The sequence below is a fragment of the Phalacrocorax aristotelis genome, chromosome 19 (assembly GCF_949628215.1).
Source record: "Phalacrocorax aristotelis chromosome 19, bGulAri2.1, whole genome shotgun sequence".
In the NCBI taxonomy this organism is placed as follows: Eukaryota; Metazoa; Chordata; class Aves; order Suliformes; family Phalacrocoracidae; genus Phalacrocorax; species Phalacrocorax aristotelis.
The window spans coordinates 6585202-6608780 of NC_134294.1; the positions used below are offsets into that span (position 1 = coordinate 6585202).

Here is a 23579-nt window from a genome sequence, read left to right on the forward strand (position 1 = left end):
TGTGATAAAGTGGATGCATGCTCATTCTTTAATCTGTGAAGACTGATATTTATAGGAGAATGAAACAGTTACTTCAAGAAGTATGTCATTTGGATGATCCTCGTTCTGCTACCATAGGACTAGCACAGAAAAAGGCAAGAGAAAAGATTTGTGATTTCCTATGAACGTAGATCTCTCCTTTCAGCAGAATGCAAGTCTCAGCACTCTATACATCAGATGTCTAACGCCAGACACCCCCTGCCCACATCAGCAGTAGCATAGTGGAAGTTCTCCTGCAGAGGCTGGTCGTGAAAGAGACAACAAGAAATGTGGTCACTGAACAGTAAAAGAAGACAGGGAGAGGGGGAAAAGCGTCTCGACTCTAGTGCTGCAGAACTTCAGATGGTAGAGAGTTAGTCCAGGGTAGATTGGAGCCAAAGGGAGCCTTTCCAGTGAATCCAACAGGGCACAGATCTGCTGTGGATCCCTTCCTAATTCACATGCTACACTCAAAATCACGGTTCACCTCCTTGGAAAATGACGATGCCAACCTTACCCTGTCAATCTGCCGCATCCTTTGTTTCCTCCTCCTGCGTTTATGCTTCCGTATGAGCCGGGATGAAGTACTTTGCTCAGTGGAGCTACTCAACCTGAGGGAAATTGAGAGCAAATGTCAACTCTCTAAAGCTGACCCATTTGCATTTCTCTGCACCCTGACAAAAAAAAGAGGTTGATTCCTACAAATGCAGGAGAGAGTAAATCATATAGACACCACCATCTAGCTTACAAAGTATTGCTCTGATCGCTGCTGAATTGCTGTCGATCCCCGCGTGTGCTGTATCTTAGCCTCTGCCTGGCAGCACACAGAAGATACCAGCTAAACTACAGCATGGATTAGAGAGCTCAGTTTACTGGCTTGCTTTCTTTTGAGAGCAAGACTGAATGCAACCCCCATCTCAACAGGCATGTATCACCCTGATTTAACCACCCAAAGCTCAGAGGCAGCCATCTTCCACTACTTTAAAGGTGGTCCTGACTCCAGGCCCATCAAAGAAAAATACCCACTGTAAGAACAGCTGTACATTAAACAATGTTTTTAATCTCCGCTCTGAGAACAACAGACAACCTGGAGAATCTCTTAATATTCATTTTTTGTGAATCTTGTCATGGTTCTGTTATTTTCTTCTGCTGCTATCTACCCTATTAACAGGAACTTAACGTTGGGGCTTGAATTCAATGAAATAAAGTAGCAGTTGATAATAGCCACTACCAAATAGTTACACAGGAATAGAGAATATGGTTAGCTTTATTTTGTTGTGGGGTTTTTTTCAGGCTCTTCAAACTTGTAGAACCTAAATGTGCTAAGTTCTACACATGAATTCGTAAGATCCCCCTAAGAGTTAGGAAGGTTAATCATTCATTTTACAGACAGTGGACTGAGACGGAGATAGACGTAAATAGATTTGCCCAAATTAATTTCAGAAGCCTGGAACAAAGCCTAGATTTCAGAGATACCAGTGTAACAACACAGAAACATCTCTCCTCTAGTTATTATGTTAAGAATGGCAAAAAAAGAAAAAGTAATGCCCCGTCATTAAACCAAGATTAAAACCAAAACCAACCCTGTGCAACACAAGTAACTGAACTGGCACTGCCACAAAGAAAACAGTGCCGGTCTTTTTCCCCAGTCTCCATGTCCCTGTCTTCAAAGTTCTAACCACATGCAGGAATGCCAGAATACCTCAAACAAAACTTGATACCAGCAACTTCAAAAAGGAGCTTGCTGTCATGAGATTACAACCTACCACACTGGGAAACCCATCTTGCATAAAGTAGGTGTGTTATAAGCCAAACATACCGAATATTACAGATGATGGAACTGCTCCGAGGGTATGAATCTCTTGACATTCTCTTTGAGTTCACAAAACTATTTCAGGCATGTTAACCTCACACGCTCCTTTTTCCCTCCCAGCAAGGCAAACTAATTTAAAGAGCCAAGAGGTGGTATTTTCAAGAGAGATCAAAAATTTGGTAATTCTCAGTCTGTGGAAACAGCTCACAGTGCCTGGTTTTCTGAGGCTTTACCTTTTCAACAGGAAGAATAAAGAGGTCTGTCAGATGCAGGGCTCCCAAAATTGCACTTGTTCGACAATCTCCGCTCTCGAAAGTACTGACAAAGATTGACACAAAACCTCTTCTTACATTTTACTACCAATATTATCCCTCTTCCTATTTCCCCTCCCATTTCATTCTCCTCCTCTTCTCTCCCAGAACATCTCATTAGCAGGATTCAGCCAAAACTTCCCAGCACATAACAGTTCAGGAGAAAGGCAAGGCATGTTGTTCACATCGCAGTGAACCTGCCTGCTTTTTGAGAAGGGCAGCAGAAAGAAAAGAGGCAAGAGATGAGACTGGGGGAGCTTTTCTGCATGGACACAAGTCAAGCAACAAGATACCTTCAAAGGCTATAAGAGAGATCTGAGTGCCCTTCTTCCACTGATTAGAGTATGAATTCAGCGCTCCAGCCTGCAGACAAACCCTCTGCTCACAGGCTCTACTCCCTGCTGCAGACAGAACACAAGGGTGTGAAAGCCCTGCTCTTTCAGATGATGAGGCAAGACTTTCCACTAGTTTTGAAGACCGATGAGCTAGTCCGTAACAGAAAGGACAAAACCTTAACATCTTTTCTGTCCTTTTGGCTATTATAAGCACACTTCGAAGTCATTCACCGCATCCAGACACTTGATTTTTATTGCTTGCACATATATTTCACCTACTGCCATATCGTATTTTATCGTATTTTATCGTATTTTATGGCTTTATCCCAGTGTGCGTCACTGAAGGAGTATGCAGTACTTCCTGTCACCAACTTTTTTAGAATGGCATCGTCTAATGGTTACTGTGGATAAAGAGAATTCATTAAATTAATACATGTCATTTCATTTATTCAGTTTCCCATTACTATGTCCCTGAAAGGGGTAATGCCTCCAGCTCGCGTTGCCTACTGTAAAAACCAGTTTTAAGTTAGCAATGCTCATACAGCAGAGAAAGAAAATGAGGAGAAAAACTATACTGAAGGCCACACCTGCCTGGAGGAGGAGATCATGATGGGGATTCACCCAGTGTCCAAGTTCCTCCTCCGCTTTCCAGACAATGGGTGTTTTATCTGGATAGCAAGTTATGGAAACGAGAAATAGGAACAGTAGAGTTTCAGCAGACAGTTCACTGAATTTCTTTGTCTCAAGCAGTCTTGACAGTAATCTGGTGCTATATCACGGCACTTCACATCCTAAGAAGTAAGCAACTTAAAAGTACCTTCCAATGTATGTTAGTATATGTCCTCTGTCAGCACAAAAGAGCTGCTGACTGCCAAGGTTGACTGGCTATGCCAATTTCTTCCTCCTGCTCTAGAGTACATAAACATGGTGTTGCTCAAAAAAACAGCTTTTAGTCTCATTTTCTAAAATTGGACTGGCCAAAATTACCTTTTACCATCACTGAGTATCACTAGAAAACAGAATTGCTCTCTACCAACAAGTACAGGACACAAAAATGCTTTCATTACTCTCTAAAGAGAGATAGATCAGGGATGGGTCTAAAAAGATGGACTGGAAAAAAAGAAGAGAAGTCTAAGTACACTGCAGAAAGGCAGACAGAGCACAGCCAAGGTGATGAAGGTGTGAACAGTTACCTTATACTAACACCAGCATCTTGTTCCTTCTTCACTTTTGCCCTCCCTCTTTACTTTGGCAACTGGGGGGTGAGACTACTTTGGAAATTTCTTTCAATTTCAGTATGTGACCAAAAGTTTAGATTCCCCTGTAAGCAGTGAACGTTTTGGATTTTTCTTTTAAATTAAACCAGTAAAACCAGAGTTTAGCTGCAAATCTCTGAACTTCTGTTACCAGATGATACTATGTGAGAAGTTCTTCTACTCTGCAGAATTTTTTTTCATTCTACGCAGCATTAGATTGGAAGAATGGAAATCAGTTCCTCAGAAAAGCCTCAGTTCAGGTTTAATTCAAGGGGACAGGCAATATTTCAGAGAACTAACTACTTAAGCTAAAGCAGCCTTGCACAAAATTGATGATCAGAAGGCACTGCAGAAACATTTTTGTGTGTTTGTACATTGGCTTCTACGCAGCTAAATATTAGAAAATTTAACTTATTACATGGGAGAAAGCATAAATGGAGAGATCGCTCTACTCAGTTTTTTCATCCCTTCTTGGGGGAAGCTGGACAATGACTTAAGCTGCCGTGGTCAACCTATGCGTAAGTGGAAGGCAAGACAGCTTGTTTTGGCCAGACTCCCACTGTGTGAAAGCATATTTGTACATGTCAGGTTTCACATTCTCTGCCATTTCTTAACAAGGAGTCAAGCGTGTATCTATGTTCATGTAGCTACAGTACACGTCATCATCTCTTCTTGTAATGTGTTTTAAATCCATAGCCTTAATGCACCCTTGCCAAATCGTTCATAAATGCTGCGTACCTCATAGTCTAGGATTATGTGCGATGCTAAATAGCAGCTCAAATGTATTCTAATGAGGAGTCATATTTTGATCCCTGAAGTATCCCCAGAAATGAATAAAAGTTATTACAATTTGATGAGCAAAACAAGATTTGAGCTTTTGGGAAAAATAAACTGCAAAGATGAAAAACTAATCTGGAATCATAACTACCAATTTCCTGCACTAGCTACTGGCCAAAACCCTGACTCCACTTCTGACAGAAAGTCTAATAAATCCCACAGAAGAGATTTTTAGAATAATAATTTGTCCAATCTACATTCCCCAAAGGAAGGAAAAAAGGTAACAATTTGTTAAAGAAAGTTTACCCATGTAGTCTAAAAAGAACTAATGTTAATTTCTTAAATGAGAAATAAACTTAATCAATTTTTTGCAGTGAATTATTTCAGTTACATTGAACTGAGAACACTAATTGCTAGAGGCCAACAATAATCCTAGAGCTACAGACACCGTATCTACTAGACCTGTATTTGCTTAACAGAGGACAGAAATAAGACACTTACTGTAAAGCTTACCAGGAGCTCCCTACATCAACCTGCACTCCAGATGCCACCTACTACCTGCAAAGAACACTAACGCTCCATTATATCATACTTTGAAAACAAAGGAAATAAATTATTGCACTCGCACTCCTTGAAGGGTTCCCTACAGCCCTGTAACATTTGTGAACAAATTAATTCACAGAAACAAAAAATTATTCTTTCTCTCTAGACGCAACAGAACTTCCTCGGACTGGAAATCAACCATCTCTGCCGCACTGCTCCGAGTTACAAACAAAGCAATGGCAAACCCGCGCTGTTAGAAAAGCATCCTCAACCTTACAACCTCTTCACTTCCGAGACAGTAACATCCTTTACATCTGATTTCTCCTCTCAGTGACCACGTACAACCTCCTTTCCAATGCAGGTTCTGACACCAGAGTTCACCAGTTGTTATTAAACAAACTTACCCCTTCAACCTCTTTTTCCCCAGGCCGCTGTCTCCAGCAGATCTGGAGCATGCTCGCCTTTCTATTTGGCTGTGTTTGCCTCTAAAGAAAGCTCCCTGCCAGCACAATCTCTCATCTGCTTGAGAACATCATCGCTGTAGCACAACAGCATACCTTGGAGCATTCCATTTAGTTGTTCTTCCTGACTAGCTGGCCTGGCAGCTATTCCGTGTGCCAAAAGCTTCTGCCCTAGTCTAGAAAGGAAAAGGCCTGCGCAGCAGCTTCGAAGAGTCTCTTTCTTCTCAGGTCAGACGCAGGAAGCTTTACTTTAATAATAAAGAAAGATTTAGCTGGGTCTGGTATAATGTGCTTCAGTGGCCACCCTGACTGTGCTAATCCTGCCCTACTGCATATCTTGCTGCCATGGAAATGATTAATTTATTTGCAAGAAACAACATCAGCTGCAGGGTTGTTTTTGTTTTTGTGGGCTTGATATTTTTAGGGAGGGAAGGAGGGTTAGAAGCCCTAAAGGCTTTCGGAAAGCTTAGAGTACATTCAGGTTAACTTCTGATCTTGCCAACCCTTTATGCACATTAATATCTAGGTGAAGTACAAAGCATCCAGGAAGTTAATTTTCTGTATCTTCGGGTGTTGGCAACTTCACAGTAACTGCAAAGTAAGTTCTTGAAACCAATTCAGGACCAAATGTTAAATGTTCATTTAGTTACCCTTTCAACCCTTTGGAAACACCCAGCCTTAAACAAGACTTTGAAGGAACTCCTGTCCTTCAACAGGTTTTTAAGCTATGACTAACTGCGAGACTAAATATACCCACTGAGTTCAATAAGCCAATAATCTGTTTGTAAACATAGCATATGTTTAAGTATCTCCGGGACTAGCTGTTCTTTGCTGCTTCCATTCTACCTAGAATTTAATAATATCACATTGCACCTTATTTGCTTTAGCTACAGATCTCTACGAACCCCAGAGATCTGTAATCTTCTTGTTCTCTGACAATTAACATAAATCTGTAATGGGTTTTCACAGCTCGTTTGCATGAACAACAGCTCTAGAGACTGTGTTCAGAGAATGCTGTCGCTGCAGCCACAAAAGGGAACGATATTAGTTTTGATTGATGTTACAACTTTAAAAATAGATATTTAGAATCTGATAAATGTATTGGCTTATAAGCCTTTAATGGAACAAGAAAAATATCTCTAGAGATTAACAGGGATGTCTTGAAATTGAGACCTTTTTTGCAAAAAGCAAGAAATAATTCACATTCTCTCTGGCTGCACAGAAAGAAAAAAAATAATTAAGAAGTCATAAATATATGGCATCGCAGCCTGCCTTTGCAATAGCATTAACTTTGATGAATTCTGGTACTGCTCATAGGTCTCAGACTATGCAATTACACAGGAATTCCTCTACAATGCAGCTTTAGTGAAGTGCATACTTATTAGGAATCTATGCTGAAGGTATTTTGTTACAATATTCACACCATTACTTTATAAATAGGTAGACAGTTTCACGTTGCTTTGATCATTCTTGCTATTAAAATGAAAGAACAGGAACAGAATTTTTCTCTTAATTGGAACAGCGGCTATTAGGCAGCTTGGAGAGCGACCCCAATAACTTAGCTTGTTTCTCAGAGCAGGGATTATATACAACATGATGTTACTGACGAATTCTGAGTGCTCAAATCACATGTAGCAGGAAAAAAAAGAAAGGACAAATTAACAAAAAAAAAAAAAAGGGGGGGGGGGAAGAAAAGATATAAATCTTCTCATCTCACTGGTCAGCACGTTTCAGGAAAGCCCAGAAATACAGTGAAGTGGTGGGAAACAGATGCAAACAGTATTTAACAGCGCAGGTGCTATGCCAATGCCCTACCTGCTTGTGTTGTCATCATCATCAGAGTCAATGAAGCTGCTGGATTCCAGCTCGCTACTCATCATGGTAGAAGAGCTGTCATAACCAGGAGGGTGCTCACGGTGTCTGTCCATTTTCGGATGGCCATTGATCCGAGGGACTGTAAAAACAAAATCAATGCAGTATTACTTGGCAAAGAGGAAAAGCAAGGAAGAACTGGCACTGTGAGTAGCACCACATTCATACTGACGGCTGCAGACAGCTCTGCAGGACGATCCTCACGCTGAAACCAAGCTCTTTGCAGAACCTGATTTCATCCAACAGCTGGAAAGCCTACTGCTCCGGCTGGCCCGCCTGCCTACCTACCTTCGTCCTCACTTTTTCATTTGTCTACGGCTCAGTTCACGGGCAAGCCATAAATGGATCGAGGCAGAAGCAGCAGGCATGAACAAGTACTATAACGGTATTAGAACATCAGTTAGAGCGGCCGTGAGAAGTTGATGTCAACAGGAAGGTACGTATCTTGAAAAAGCAGGAGACAACACAATTTGAGTTTGTATGGATAGGCCTAGCAGCACAGAAAGCGTTAAACAACACTCCTTGATGAATTCTATTAATATCTCACCCATAAAACCACCTCTCCCTTGATCTGTGCTACGCGTTCTCATCCCCATACCTACACCCTCTTGGCTGGGCAGTACAGCTATAAAAGTCACACTGGCTTAACTATTCCACATGCGTAAGATGCTTCAGAACAATTTCTTACTAAGCCCTGGCTGTGCGAATGTTGTCAGACACACAAACATTCCTGTAGGTAATCCCCTCAGTAAGAACACCAATTACTTGAAGGCAGCAGTGATTCATTTTTTTCTAGAGATATTTTATGGATCTATTTTATGGATTTTCCTCTGCCTGCTTCCCTTCAGGGACCACTCATTAGAAGATCCATAACCTGTAAGTGCTCTATTTTGCCGAGAACACTCCTTCCCCTGAAACAAGAAAGGTTCCACTTGATAAGGTACTTGGTCAAGAAATAAATGTAAGAGGGTTCAAAAGACAGACTGATATTTTAAAACACACTCTCCAAACTCACAACTCCCTCCCAGATCCAAGGGATCTGCTCTTCAATTACAGAACAGAAAACCTTCACAAAGGAGGAGGGTCTGCAGGAGGAACTGTACGTGATGCTCTGCAACTGTACACGCTGAAAGTTAATTAACAGTTCTTGCTGACTATTAAAGTAACATGGTTTGAAAAAACCCAGGAGTCACCCTAAATACCTGGCTGTGAAGTCCACTCTGGCTAGCCTTCACTCCTGTTTCGAGCTGCTCAGCAGTGAGATAAAAAAAAATTATTAGCTTTCTTCCTGCCTGAGGAACGTGGGCCTAATTATTTATGTCCATAAAGGGTTTTAAGAGATTCAGTAAAGGTAACAGACATACGTGTACAAGATCTCATCTCAAATTTTTATACCTATATCTAAATCATTCATTTCTGCACAGTGACATAATTGAAGCATAAGGCTGTAACAAATTTTCCAGCTATGTCACTTCCATATCCCGTTCGATCACCCAGCTGCTAGACGCATCTACAGGCAGAGCAAACGGCTGCGAAAACAAACTGGCTACCCAAGAAGACCAAATCTTCTTTCAAGTCACAGAGCAAAAACATTTCCTCCTGCAATAGCACCGAGCTTTGGTTTGAAGAAAAGCCCAACAGTAGCATCGCTTCATCACCCTTCTCAGAACTGACGCTTGTTTTTCATCTTGCCATATGCTGAAGGGCAGTTGAGATGTTACCATTTATTCAAGCCTCGAATCCTCTTCTGAAACTAGCAATACTAGTAATGGTGAGCCAGGGAGTGACTGCTGTCCTCTAGGAACTGCCTCGAAGTCAAAGGCCATGTGGTGTTAAAAAAATGAAGCTTATCAGGTTTCCCTTTCAGGCTCTGCCTCCAGAGCTCCTTACTCCTAGCACTCCGTCTCTCACTTCCCCATGCGTAAAATGGACACAAAACAGCATTTACCAGACCTTTTTAGACTGCACATTCTACAGTAAAGAAAGCCTCTCCTTCCGTAATTTGGTCATGACAGCTACCTTAGTGAGCTGCCAGTACTGGGTGGTAACACTCCATCTCACTGAAAAAACGTTAATCAGCTCATCAACAGCAACTCAAGACTTCAGAACGACAACTCTCCGTAGACACAGTGGGAAGAAAGCATTTAAAGGCCTGAATTTTCAGTTCTGTCTGCATAAACAAGTGTTCATCGGTTTCCTCAAACTCTGCAGTCTCATATAGACTGGAAAATTACTATTAATGTGCTTCTTTTGGTAGCACAGATGATTAGCTGAAAATAAAGCACCTTCAGGAATCCCACATCCACACTCAAATAATCTCCTAACTCTGCCTTTAAACTAAAATTTAAACAGGAGCCAATTATGCCTGCATAGGCCAGATGTACACAGATAAAAAGAAATGCAGAGCCTGGCCAAGTTTTACTTCTTCTAAGCTGGCACTAACAGCTTAGAGGGAATATCTCATCCAGATAGCGTAGAAACCGATACAGCTGTTTATGGCATCGTTACTGAGGAGATCTAGACTATATTGTTTCTTCTCATCGGGAACAGGCAGCTTTGACCATTGAGAGTCAAGGTCAGGTAATCCAATCTACAGAGTCCCTGAATGGTCAACGCCAGCTATTCCTCCAGGCTTAAAAAAACCCCCAATTCTTTCAAAGTTGCTTTTATCCATAACAAAAATGGGAAAAAAGAAGAAGGGAAAAGACATCCAGACTCTAAAGCTGAGAAAACAGCACTTTTCAACAAATTAATAGGCTTTAGACAGTCAGAGTTCTGACTTTTAAGACTAAGGAGAACGTCACAGACTGGAACAATTAAGTGCCTTCTTTTCTTGTGCTACAAATTCATTTTTTAAGTCTTTATATAGCACAGCCTGGAGTTCAAAATATTTCACTGGATCTGGAAACCTGGATGCTAATCACAGCACTGGACAAATTCGACTCAACCTCTTCAGCCTCAGTTTAAGTATAAAACCAAGCCCAGCCACCTTGTCCATTTATTCTTTGCTTCTACACAGCGAAACATCAGAAACTTTGGAGTGAATTAAAGCCTCTTATTCCAACAGATGGCATAACCCAATATGCATTCACTGGAGACAGTACTGGAACAGCTAACAATTGACACCGGCTACCTAGCAGCCAGATAATTTGCAAGGAAGTAAAGCATTCCGTACTCTGATCACACGAGCCCCTTGTCTCCCTTCTCAACGCACTTCACCTTTAAACCTAATTTCAGGAGCAATTGTTGGCTTGCGAGAATATCACCACCAACAACCAAATCAGCACGTTGGACTAGCAGAACACATGCAACACCATCACCCTTCCAAGCTCTGCGCAGTTTTCCTGAAGAGGGAATGACAACCCCGAAAGGGTGGTGACGTTCCTCCAGTGGTTTGTGGCAAAGTGATCACGATTCTGAGTTATGACGGACAGAGACTCTCATCAAATGCAAATCCAATACCGTCCCAAACAACTTCAAATTGGCTGCTGATTATTCGAGACTCTTGCTTCCACTGACGTTTCCCTTCCAGCTTCAATAGGAAATGGCATAGGAAGTGACAGCAAATCTCAGCTGGTGCTCAATTTACAACAAATCTGTTTTAAATTTCTATTTTTTTGTACAGGAGCAGTATAAAAGCTAGAACAGATGGAATTCAAAACATTAGCCATGGAGAAAACCGATTTATGTTTCTCCACTTGAAAAAACCCTTCTTTTTTATTACTGTGCTTGTTTTTTCCTGCCTTCCTCTACTATTCATCACTTGCAACTTATAGAAGTAATCGCATCAGTGTTGGGTGATAATGCTGATTTCACTTGGAGAAGCTGACATTAAACAGAGCCCTGATATTTAAAACAAGCCCCTGTCAGAGGGGCTTTCCCAGCTCTGACTGGGTGCGCAGTAGATAACAGAGAACAATGCCCTAGATTTTATCCACATTTAACTGGTATAAATAGGAAGCAAATTTGGGCAGCATCCTTCTCTCATCAGAGATACTTTATTTACATCTGGCTTTGATTATTATTAAGCATACAGCCCAGAAAAAAAGGTGCCAGCATGATTTTGTAATCCTCTGCAAAACTAGCCTGTTCGTGCAGCTCGGGAGGGAGGGAGGGAGCCTGTGGCCATCAATAGGTGGGTTGTCTCAGGTGCCCCCTAGAAGTCACCCAGTCCTGCCTCTCCCATTGCAGGTCATGATTATTAGACAGTACAGATTCTTCATTTCATTCCAAGTGGGTGGTCTAAAAGCTTTCACTCTTGTGGACCTTTTCCACTATAAAATTCCATCCTGCATTCACTTCTCGGCTGAGAATTCTGCATGGGATGAATTAGGGAGCGTTAAAGGTAGATACCTGCAGACTGCAATCTCCAAGCTCTCTCCCGGACCAGTTGCACCTGGCAGTGAGGACTGCTAGGAAACCAGGACATGTTCCACAGTGCCACATCTCATCCATCGTGCGTTCTTTATTCAGAAGAATTTTGTCCTTAAAAACTCTATAAGCAGATTGCTATTTTATTGCATTTGCCATTCAGAGTCATTTCCCCAATACCTTCAATAGACAAAATCCTGTAACTCAGCTGATGTGTTTTCCATGTCTCTAACCACCGGACACCACAGTCAGCAGTTGTGTGTTGTTTTATTACTAGTAAGAAACTTCCCAGCTCCAACTCTGAATTTTCTTCCTGCTATCAGCCTGAAAGACCATTCTCATGCTGTCTCCAAGCAAGCTTCCTTCAAAACTTAACTTCCTATCTATGGCACTGAAGAATAATTCAGCTGTCACCCAGCTCTAACTGGGCTCAAATACAAGCTTTCTGACTCTACTGTGTTGTTCTTAATCAGCATTTCTTGTACGAAATGCTCTTCCTCTCCTGCTTGGCCTAAGATATATGAAGGATTACAGCACAGCAGGCACAGATAACATACTGTGATTATTTTACAGTTTATGTAATTACTGACAGGAGCTGAAATAATTTATCCCGCACACAAACCTGATCAGTTCATAACCATCATGAAGAATTAAGGGCCCACATCAAAGCTCTATGATTTCTAGTTCTCAGGGGACAACTTTCACACCGAGGACAGTTTTAGGACCAGACAGAATTTTTAACCAGCTGAAGGCTGCCTCAAACATGCTGTGCAAAAACACGCCAGCGGAGTATTTTCTTTAGCACTCCATTGCTCAGTGAAGCAGCAGTACCTCTGATACACTGAGACACACCTGCATTTGACAGGGAAAACACTGAACTTTCATTTGCTTTTCAACTAAAGTAACAGAGAACGTTTAAGACAAGCGATGCTTTGTGCTTACTAAGGCTTTTCCAGCATCAGAACAATCAGAAACACAGAGGAAGTCAAGGCGTGGAAATGGCATCCATACATATTTTCACCTCAGCCTGCATATTTTCTGTGTTAACTAAAGAATAAAGAAATGGCAGTTTGATACCATGCCATGGCCTGTATATGAGCTATGTCTGGATGACTGGCTGTCCCTGAAGGGATGCACTATTAATTCTGAGGGCTCACGTGGCTGGAACGCTGCAAGCTGTGCCATAAAATTCACCCCAGAGTCTACAATGCCAACGATAGCCCTGAGGGCCTCAGGCAAGAGAGATGCAAGGTCCCATTTCTGTGCGAAGGTAACAGAGCTTATGCCCAAGACATTAAGGACAGGGTCAGTGCTGCAGCCTATGAATCCCAAGGAACACTCAAGAGCAATGGGTCCAATATGGCAGGATCCAAATTTAAGAGACTGGGGAGAACCCAGCTGAGGATTTTATCAATGCTGCAATACATTAGCATGGACATAAACTCCCCAAACCCAATAATCACCACCCAAACTTTCACGTACTCTTTAGAATCAGCGTGCATTACCTCATTTTTATACTGAGGGCCTCAGTTTCCCTGCACAAAATAAGGGCACTGACTGCTTAGAAACTTCAGTTGAAATGAACGTTAATACCTACAGCGATACCTGCGGAGCTGTGCTTCTGGACAGCATCTGACTGGTTCCAATGGCCTCCTCAGGTGGTGACACCACTGGTGACAATATCTCCTACGGGGAGTGGATCTCAGAGGGGAACGTGCCTGTGATCGCGGCTCCTGTTGCCTCTCCTGCTGTGGCTCCTACCAAAACACTTCAAAAACGTGGGAGTGACCATTTCCCTGCCCACGCTGTGCCCGCTCAAGGAAATCCCCACTGTGCACTGTGACTATCGCTCCGCCCAAGTCCAACAAACATATCCAGATGTACACGGAGCTTCCCACAAGTGGTTATTTTTCATGCACAGTGAGAGAGGAAAAGAGCCAGGTCAGGGCTCCTGCTGGGACACTGGAAAATTCCATTCCTGAAGACTCAAAGATTATGAAAAATATATATATTTTTGCACGCTCTTCCTCCATGACACAATCCCAAGGAAGCCTGTGCCCAAGAGGCAGCACGTCTGGTAAGCAGTGTATCTTGAAGGACTGGGGAAATAGAACAAAAATCATTTGCATTGGCTTTGCCATCTGCCACTGCCATTTCCACACTACGCCTAGTAATCACATCTGCAGGATCAGATCTGAAAATCCAAATACTTTTATAGCCACATTTTTAATGGGGTCCTATAACATGACAGAGCTCTCTTTATCCCAATAAACCACACACAAATAGACCTTTGGAATTTGCATAATTACTTTTTAGAATATAGTCAGGTTACTAGAGATTATACTGATTTGGGGCTTCTTTTGAATTATCCCTTACTTTAATGTATTACAGAACCGTATCTCAGCTCTAAATACACAGTTTTCCAGCCTCTCACAAAATTTCTCTTCTTTGGAGACAGAGGTGAAGGCATTTTTCACACAAGAATAAAAAAATCCCAAACACGTACATTTGTTTCTCATCATTAAATTCCACGTACTTCTGTTAGTGTCTTTACCAAGAGATAAGCTTCAGTTTAAGCTCAACCTTAAGTTAAGAGGTTTCTCAGCTTGAACCTGATATAAATGCCGATGATGGAGCAACTCCACTTGTTCTAGAGAAGCCTGAAGAAGACGGATTGTTCTGTCAGGACACAAACCACTTAAAGCACAACACCATAGAAGTGCGCAAGGCCTAAATAGGGGCATCACCATTAAAAATGGTAACGCAGACACGTTTCACAAACTGTAGACAAGTTTCACAAAATCAAAGTTCGGCACACGGCAAACCACAGCCACGCTACAGAAACAAACGTTGGATCTCATACACGTACGTGCTCATGTCTAGCTGAGGTTCACTGAGACGTGCATTTTAAGGTCTTCACTTAGAATCAGGGATGGACCGTGCCTTGGTATCAAGCAGAGGTTTCTGTTTATTCTGGAGAAATCTCTGGTTGATTTACAACTGATAGAACTTTGGTTTCTGTACCTCAAATACTCTCTCAAACCACATGCCCCGGCATTACTAGTGTGTACTTCAACGCTGCAGCACAGGAGCAGCGCTTGTTGAATTATTAACTTCTTACAAAAGCACAAAAGCTTCAGAAACTGAACATTTGCAGCTTCTGTGCAATTTAACAAGGATTGCAATAGCTCAGCTGCTCTCAAGGCTCAGTCATTCAAATATTTCAGAAACAATTTCACATTCTTTCACTGGGTCTTCAGGACAAGCACAAAAGAAATAGAATATGCCATTAATTTGTTAAGGTAGAACATTTAAAAAGATGATCCTTCCAAGTGATATTACAATCATGTCATAAACCTTTTCACCTCGCCATTTCCCTGAGAGCTTTTTATTAGCCTTTCTTGCCATTTGTTCCCCACAAGCCTAAGAAATTAAGAAAAATGCAAGATTATGATACTTAGTGTAAATCAGTGTTTGCTTTTCGTGTCATTGATTGCAGCAAGGTTTAATATTACAATGGTCTCAGCATTCTCGTGTGGTGTTACCACAGATGCTAAATTGGTAGCTCAAATGCTAAATTTACAACAGATTCATCATATTTGTTCAAGATTTTGACCTGAGCTCTTCAAAAAGTAAATGTTCTCTAACATCATCCAGGTCATTTTGTCGTCCGACTCATAGACTATCCCAGTGTTACGGATTACCTTGAACGAATGAGTGTTTATAGCAAGTCTCTACAAAGTCTTAATGCTTCACAGGGAATAGCATTCTGAAAGTGTACCTTCGCTTCTGGAAAAGTTCACCATCCCTAATGTCAAAGTAATCTTCTTTCCCTCTCCCCGGCCCCATCTCTCCCACAGAATTCAGTCATCTTCAGCCTTACAGAAAAACCCCTTGATCCACCTGCCCATCAGAACACTTTCTCCCACCGCCGGGCAGCATCAGCCCAGTTTTCTGCCATCCCTTTCAGTCCCCACCTTCCCCGGGCGCAGAAGGCGGTTCCTACCAGCGGTCTCAGGCTCCGCAAGCCCGCCGTGGCCGGAGAAGGCCGTGGGGGTCACACCTGCAGGCTCCTGCGTTACCTCAGCTGATAAGTTGCAGAGTATTATGTTTCCAGTATACAAAGAAACCACAAAGCGTGTGTATTAGGGTTGTCTTGTAGGTCCAGGAGACCCACCAGAAAGAATAAGAAACGAAAACTTTGTCCCCTCCCATCCCTGTCTTCTAACGGGGAAGGAAAGCAGATTTCTCATGTGTAAAGCACAGCCAGGGAAATCAGATTACAGCAGCAGGCATCATACACCGCTTAGGAGACAAGACAGATTTATATGGTATTTTACAGGGTCCTTGGATTCTTCACAAGCATTAGGTATGAAGAAAGTGAAAGGCACGGACAAGTAGAGATGGATGAAGGGTGGCAGTAAGGTATATATATTTTGTCTGTCTGCTGTGACTCAATCTGAGCTGTGATTTTGCTGCCTGCAGCAGGGCTTCACCCGGAGCGCTGCCGCCAGGTCTGAACACCACATCGGCAGAAATTCCTTGGCACCTATAAGTCCATTCCAACCAGCCAAAGCAACCGGCAAAACACTAACACAGAGCTACAGAAGGAAAAGGACTTTAAATCTGTGCCCGCATGTCACGTCCAGGCAACCAAACTTGGTCCCAATCTGGAGATGCAAAGGAAAGACCCCAACAGAGGAAAAAAACATATCTAAATGCAGCCTCCCTCCCTTTTCCTCTTTTACTCTTAACTTTTCTGTAGTGACTTATTTTATCAAATATAACCACACTATTATTATTATAATTAAATATATTTATTATACAAATATGTATTTTCAAAGGCTTCTGATTAGCCGTGTGTTGGCCTACCTGCGTAAAATTAAAACTTCGATTTATAGCTCGTCTCATATCGTTCAATATAAACCAAAACTGGAAGGGAATTATTCTTTGAGCACTGCAAAAGGTTCACTTCTTTGTTTCTCTAAAAGCCGCTGCACAGCTGGAAAGGGTGAACAGATATGAGGTAAAGGGCTTTCAGTCTCATTTTGCGGAGCTGAAGAGGCACCGATAGTTGAGATCAACTTCCATATTTCTAGATATTCCAATGAAAACACCCCCGGTTTATATACTAGATCAGAAGAGCTCACTATACTAATAATGCCTCCCATTTACATTTTTTTCCCTTTCCTTTTTCCAGCTAAAGCTTCTGTGTTAAATTTTAAATGTAAAAAATGGGTTCAACGTCACATTTTCTGTTTGAGCTAGATCTTCTTTTGTAGAAAAGCTCCTATACACTCCTCCAATATATAGAGGAAGCAAATACCCCTCAGTTTTAACACTGTTTTATACCTCCCAAACAGCACCAGGCAGCCTTGAATTCACAGGATAGGTTTCCTGTGTAATTATGTGTGCATTTAAATCCATAAAGTTTTTGTAATCTCTCTCCCCAATTAAAATTCCCTTCTCTAAATTTTTCTAATTTAGCCAACATTGTCTGGGGGTGGGGGTTGGGAACTATTATCATTGAGTGAGTACTTTCACATACCATGTTATTAGGGTTTTATTCATAAAATACTCCCAGGTATCCAAGTCTTCAGTCTAAACAAGACTCGTTCTCTGCTCTGGTTCACTAATAACCAGGGACTTTCTACCCTGTTGACCCCCTGCTCCTGTTTCTTCGTTAGAGGATGAGCGAGTTCATTGAGATTGTCTGACAAAAGCCTTTCCATGTGTCACAGAGATTAGAATAAAGCATAGCCTACGAGGTTAAAATATGCCCTCCTTGACTTTTATCAACAGCAGAGTAGGCCCTGCCTAAGGGACAAAAGCACATCAAAGTACTCAATCAAATTATCCCTGAAAGTGGGAGAGAGTAGCTATAAAGAGGGTTCCGTGACACCGCAGAGAACAAAGGTGAGAGCATCTCGGGAAGAAGTCACAGCCAAGCTCCCAGTTACGAGTGAAAACAACAGAGCTTCCAGTCCCCACCAATGCAGAAAGTCTTTACCAATTATTAACAGGAAACATGTTACCACTTTTTCAGCAGAGACTTGCCAGCCCATCTGTGCAGCTCACGGCGGGGCGCAAGGGTCAGGGGCTCTGCTATGTAAGGAGGGCAGAATGACGACTATTACATTGTCCACTCCCATTTTAGCTTGTACCCATCTGCGCGCTGTACGCGTACACCTTGGCTTGTCTCGTGATTGAAGTTCTTTGGAACCCTTAAACCCTTACCCTTGATCGTTCTACAGCGCCACCAGAGAAAGGCTTCCAGGCATTGACAGAGGACAGATTACAACCGGTAACAGAATCCCTGCTCTCACAGGCACACGGTCCTACGCCGCCAGGATCCCTGCACGGCCGCCCGGTCACTTCAGGGGCTCACCAACCACCTCATAGTCGATTATACACGACAGCATCTTTAAAGAGCAACAATTGCTGAGAAGAACTATATTTTCAGCTACCACTGTTCAAGTTCCCATTGCAATTGTTTTGTAGTCCCAGCTTGTTTTGTTCAGATTCCCTGGCACACACTACGGCAAAGAACACATACACTGCAGCAGTGACTAGAAATCTGCAACAGCTCCTCGTCTCAAACAGTTGGGGAAGTACAAGTGCGCCCACATTAACAGCTTTTCAAAGCACAGGTTTGTGCACATTATCCGGCGTTTTTCAGCTGGCTGCACAACAGTTACGTTCACCCCACAGCAAACCCAGTGTTGAAACACCACTGCCGACACTTGACATCTGCAGACTTGTCAGAAACCTAGCAGTAGCTATAAAACATTCTCCAACGCCAAAGAAAATTTGTGCCTTAATTACCTCCCTAATTAGAGCTTCCACAATCCCCTTTCCCACTCCTCCTCAGGAAACTGGAATGGGAGCTTTGTTCTGGACAGCGAGGGGGCCCAAGAACATGTGCAGGGCAGACCTCCCATGTTTCTAATTAAGATCCTCACTCTACTTTCACTTAAAAGGACTTTGTCAACTTTCCAAAGCAACACGGACTTTTGTTGCTTTAAGAGAGAAAATGGAGCTCTGAAATACTCACAGCTCAACGCTTTCAGACTAATTTTATATGAAGCTAATGCCAGGGATAGATTTGCTACTAGTTAGTGTGAAAGGTGATCAGCAAAAGATGTATCCCCCAATTCATACAAAAGCCCCTTTGGACACAAAGTCTCTCTCTCTCAAAAAAAAAAATCATTTCCCTGCATATGTAGCCTCCATAATATAATCATCATTATACCTACATATACATACACATACAGAGAAGGTAACTGAATCCACGCTTAGCTGACAGAGCTCATCTTTCTCAGCTAGGTCACTTCATTAACCTCACTAAGAGCACAACGGCAGTATCAAAGCAAAACCTCTTTCCACTTGCACTCTTGGTGTGAAACCTCATGCCTGAAGCAGGAGAATAATACAGCAAATTTAAACCTAGGCAATCCCCTGGAAAAAAAAAAACATCTCTGCTTGTTTTCCCAGCTTTACTGAGCATCTGTGGATGAGAATGAGCACGTGCTCTGCATATACATCATACACCGCCCGGTTCCCATTAGCAAAGAATGGTCTACTAAAAAGTACTGAAGGAACACAGTAAGATGAAAAGTTGAAGACCCTATAAACAAGTGCTCTTGCTACAGGTGACGGGTTGCGTACAAATAACCAAAGCTCCGCAGAGGAATGACGTAAGCGTAAAGCTTCCCCTAGACCTCACACAGCTGAAAGTGAGGACCAGGAGCAACGCCCAGAAGGCAGCTTCCCCTAGCAGCTATAAGGCATTCAGTTCAACACAGAATGTGAGCACGTACTTCAGCTACATAACTGAGGTTGACCAAAATCACTTGGATTTCAGCATGCTTCCTTGAAGTAAAGCAGGTGCTTAAGTGATGAAAGGGCCAACAACAAAAGCAAGAGCATTCCACGGCTGAGGAGGCTGGGAGCGGGCTCTGCTGATGTTGTGTGTTTGGACATCCACAGCAGGTGAGGAAGGAACCTACAGATGCATTGATATCTGTCCCTCTGGCTAGCCTTCCTCCCATTCTCCATGTGATAGGAAAACTCATGATAGGCAGAATTGGCCCAGCTGGGTCACTTCTGTTCCCTGATTCCATCAGCTGTATGGTGCTGCCAGAGACAGGCTGCTAGGCTGTCGTGGTTCGGCCTCAGTCGGCAACTAAACACCCCGCAGCCGCTTGCTCGCCCCCACCCCTGTGGGACGGGGAAGAGAATTGGAAGAGCAAAAGCACAAAAAACCAAACTTGTGGGTTGAGATAAGAACAGTTTAATAATTACAATAAAAAATAATAATTATAATAATGATTATGATAATAATAAGAATAATGAAAATATAATAAAATGAAAAAGGAAAAAAAGGAAAAAAAAAAAACAGAAACACAAACAATACAACCGCTCACCACCCGCCGACCGATGCTGCCCATCCCCGAGCCGCGATTGCTGCCTCCCTCCCCCGGCCAGCTCCCCCCAGGTCACACGCTGGGCATGACGTTACATGACCTGGAATATCCTTTTGGCCAGTTTGAATTCGCTCTCCTGGCTGCGCCCCCTCCCCTCCCGGCTTCTTGTGCACCTGGCAGAGCCTGGGAAGCTGGAAATGTCCTTGACTAGTACAAGTGCTACCCAGCAACTATGAAAACATCAGTGTGTTATCGACATTGTTTTCATACTAAGTCCAAAGCACAGCACTGGGCCAGCTGCAGTGAACAAAATTAACTCTATCCCAGCTAAAACCATGACATAGGTGTTGGCACAGGGCAGATTAAAAACGGTAAAAGTTCGTCCTCTCCCTTAAGTATAGCAAGATCCAGGGTGATCACTCTTTTGAAACTATATCCCTTCTCATTTTTCTCCCTATCTCTGGCAGACATTTCACCAAGAAAATTAGAAACGCACTTCAAGTTTCCCAGACCAGTTTCCCTTATGATTTTCTTAGTGCCTGTATCTGGAACATCACATGCCCTCAAATGCACATTGATGAACAAAGGAATTCCATTATGTTCCTCAGCCCATCACATTCTTTTTGCAAGTATCATTTGGAATCAGAGAAGATATAAGCACAGGAGCATCCATGGTTATTTATTGCCTCTGCACTTAAAATAGCAGCATAACGTAAGGGAAACGGGTGTAAGAGCTTGCAAATGCCCTAGCCTGTGTTGTTATGAGAGTGAATCCCTGATCTAGTAAACCACAGCCTCTCTGCTGCAAAATCCTTCTCCATTTTCAATGGAAAGAGGTGTGGAAACTTTGTCAGATTCGCAGGTGTGTCCCCCATCTTCTGGCTGCAGTATGCCATCCATGCTGATAATGGCCTCTGCCTGGATGTCTGGCATTGGCCATTAGCAATTCAGCAGAAACAGTTTTTCCTGTGATGAGTCATCCTGCAACAACGAAGTAAAGCATGCAGGCTAGCATTTGTGACCAACCCACCCACGACACCACAGTTTTAGTTACCAGCCATCAGAGAATCTGGTTAGTTTACCATCACCTAGACTCTTCAAATCAAAACTGAATGCCTCTGTGAGAAACCTGTGGCAGCTCAAGCATGGGCTGTCAGGCTGAACTATCGGACAAAGTTTTCCAGCCTGTTGCGTCAACTGCAGGACTATGAATTATAATTCCCAACTCTGAAGGTCTATTGTAAAATTTCTGTTTCTAAACTTTCACTTGTACAATTAGGAACCAATTTGCACAAATTAAAATGGAGAATAGGACAAAACCGACAAATAAACTGTTTTAACTCTTTGAGGAGTTCTAATACTTTTTCTTTTTTCCTAATATCAACAGGAGCTAGAGAGAAAAACTCCCTTCTCCCCACGCCTGTTTTCCCTGCCAGCTTCTGTCCCAGATATTTCCACTACTAGGTTTTCAGGGCGAAGCATCTGCCTGTTCTGAGCTCTCCATGTAACGCTTTGCCCTGCGAGCACTTTGGCCAAGAACTGCTGTCGCTGCAGAACAGGGAGGAAACCAGTCGGCAACAAACATTTTCTCATTCACTGTCCTCATGCACAGGCACACAAAGACACTTAACCCTTCAGCTTCCTGCCAAGTCATTCTTACCCCTTTCTCACACCTTTACTCCCAGTAAACTGGTCTGTGCAAGACCTTTTTTTTATTATTAGAGTGTTAAACTGGTCTTTTTATGAATTAAAACCTGTGGCTTAAGAAAGACTGGAAAGATAACGCTTAAAGGACTCCACTGCTATGTAGAATGACTGGGCAGCAAAGATAAGTTCACGGGTCTAACCCTTAATAAGAAGGAATAAAAGGCAGCCTACGACTAATGGTACCTACATAGCTCATTACTGGGTATTATTTTAATCTTTCTAAAAGTGAAAACTGAAATCCATTCAGGAAATTAACAAGAAATTCTCATGGTGGAGCTGTGTAGTGGGGGGCTGGAAGGCATTTAAGTGAAAACTAGGGCTAACTTAAAAAGAAGCTTCTGTTATGCTCTGCAAACAGGAGTGGTCCCTCAACGCCAGGCTGACAGGAGAGGGATTTTTCTGCACAGCTCACAGTTAGAATTCTGCTTTTCCACCTACATTTACTTTGGGATGTTTTCATTTTACCGACATTCCAAACAGATCTTTGTTTTGCTTCCCTTCTCTTCCCCGCCCTGGGCTTTTCCCAAGTCAGAACAAGAACCTCATTACGTTGAGGATCTCAGTTCCACAGTACCGGGGATCAGTTGGGTAAGCGTGCTTGACCTGTACAAGTTTTAGCTCAATGTGTCTACAATCTGTGCCGTTCCCAGCTTATTAGCACCTTTTCTCTCTTTACCTGATTTGAAATGAAGGCTATAATACACTGTTCATTTTTTTCTTGCGGACAAGTACTTCTTTCCCTTTGTAGAGTATCCAGGGATAACCTCATTGTCTGGGTGGGTAATTCTTTGTCATTCACTTTATACCAATAATGAGCTCAAACAGTTACAAACACTACGTGGTACATGTTATTGTACAGCTTGGTGAGCTGGCGCTACTGTATGTATGTCTTGGCTACTCTGCATAATAATACCTATGGAACAAACCTCTGAGTAATGCCGTGCTCCAATGAAGATTGCTCATCCTGTGAACTATCAGAGCTGTAATTTTGGTATTGCTTAAACAAGTCTACACAGGACAAGATCAAACACTCTAACTGCATTTCCTACTTTCTGCAGGGAAAGGAGGATTTACCACTATTTCATAATGACAAGGGAGCACAAGGCTTCTGCCCTTGAAATAGCCACGAAGCAGGCGTCACAACCTCGCTGCCCTCCCTCCACCCTCGTCCCCCTTTTGCTACGACCGCTCCCCCATTCTACATCCAACTGTGCTCCGGACAAAGACGACATGAAGACTCAAGACAAGAATGACTCTGCTAATGTATGACCTTAGGAAGGGGCCTTAAAATCCTTCTCCAGGATTAAGGGTATTTCACATCTTTTAATCTCTCTAAGTGGCAGTTCAGGATAAAGTGCTGAACTGAGCCTTTTGGAAACAAGCTTTCAACTGAAAATAACACACTGGTGGTTTGGGTTTTTTAAATAAAATATTATTAAGACCATAGAAACACTATGGACATTAAAGAATATATTCCATGAGACTGAAATGATGCAGCAGTTGTTCTTGCTTTATGCATGTTAACAAAACTCATGCCTTGCTCATACGTACAGCCTGCTCAGGTAGGAGGCCTAAAGGGTTCTGAGAACATGTAATGTTTGCATTACTGAGTGACATGTCGTTGCCTGAGCACAGCTTAGACTGACAGGAGGAGGAGGAACTTTTATCCCATTTCTATCTAAAGGGAAA

The 23579-nt window shown here is 42.5% G+C and overlaps 1 protein-coding gene across 4 annotated transcripts in view; it reads right to left on the minus strand.

Moving 5' to 3' along the window:
* Positions 1–23579, minus strand: part of DVL1 (dishevelled segment polarity protein 1) — a 104216-nt gene that overhangs the window by 20723 nt on the left and 59914 nt on the right. For all 4 annotated transcript variants that reach the window (XM_075113956.1, XM_075113955.1, XM_075113957.1 and 1 more), the window contains 2 exons: positions 7330–7468; positions 536–629 (listed from right to left, as the gene is read on the minus strand). In XM_075113956.1, coding sequence (XP_074970057.1) covers positions 536–629; positions 7330–7468 — 233 coding nt within the window. The remainder of the gene's footprint in view (positions 1–535; positions 630–7329; positions 7469–23579) is intronic.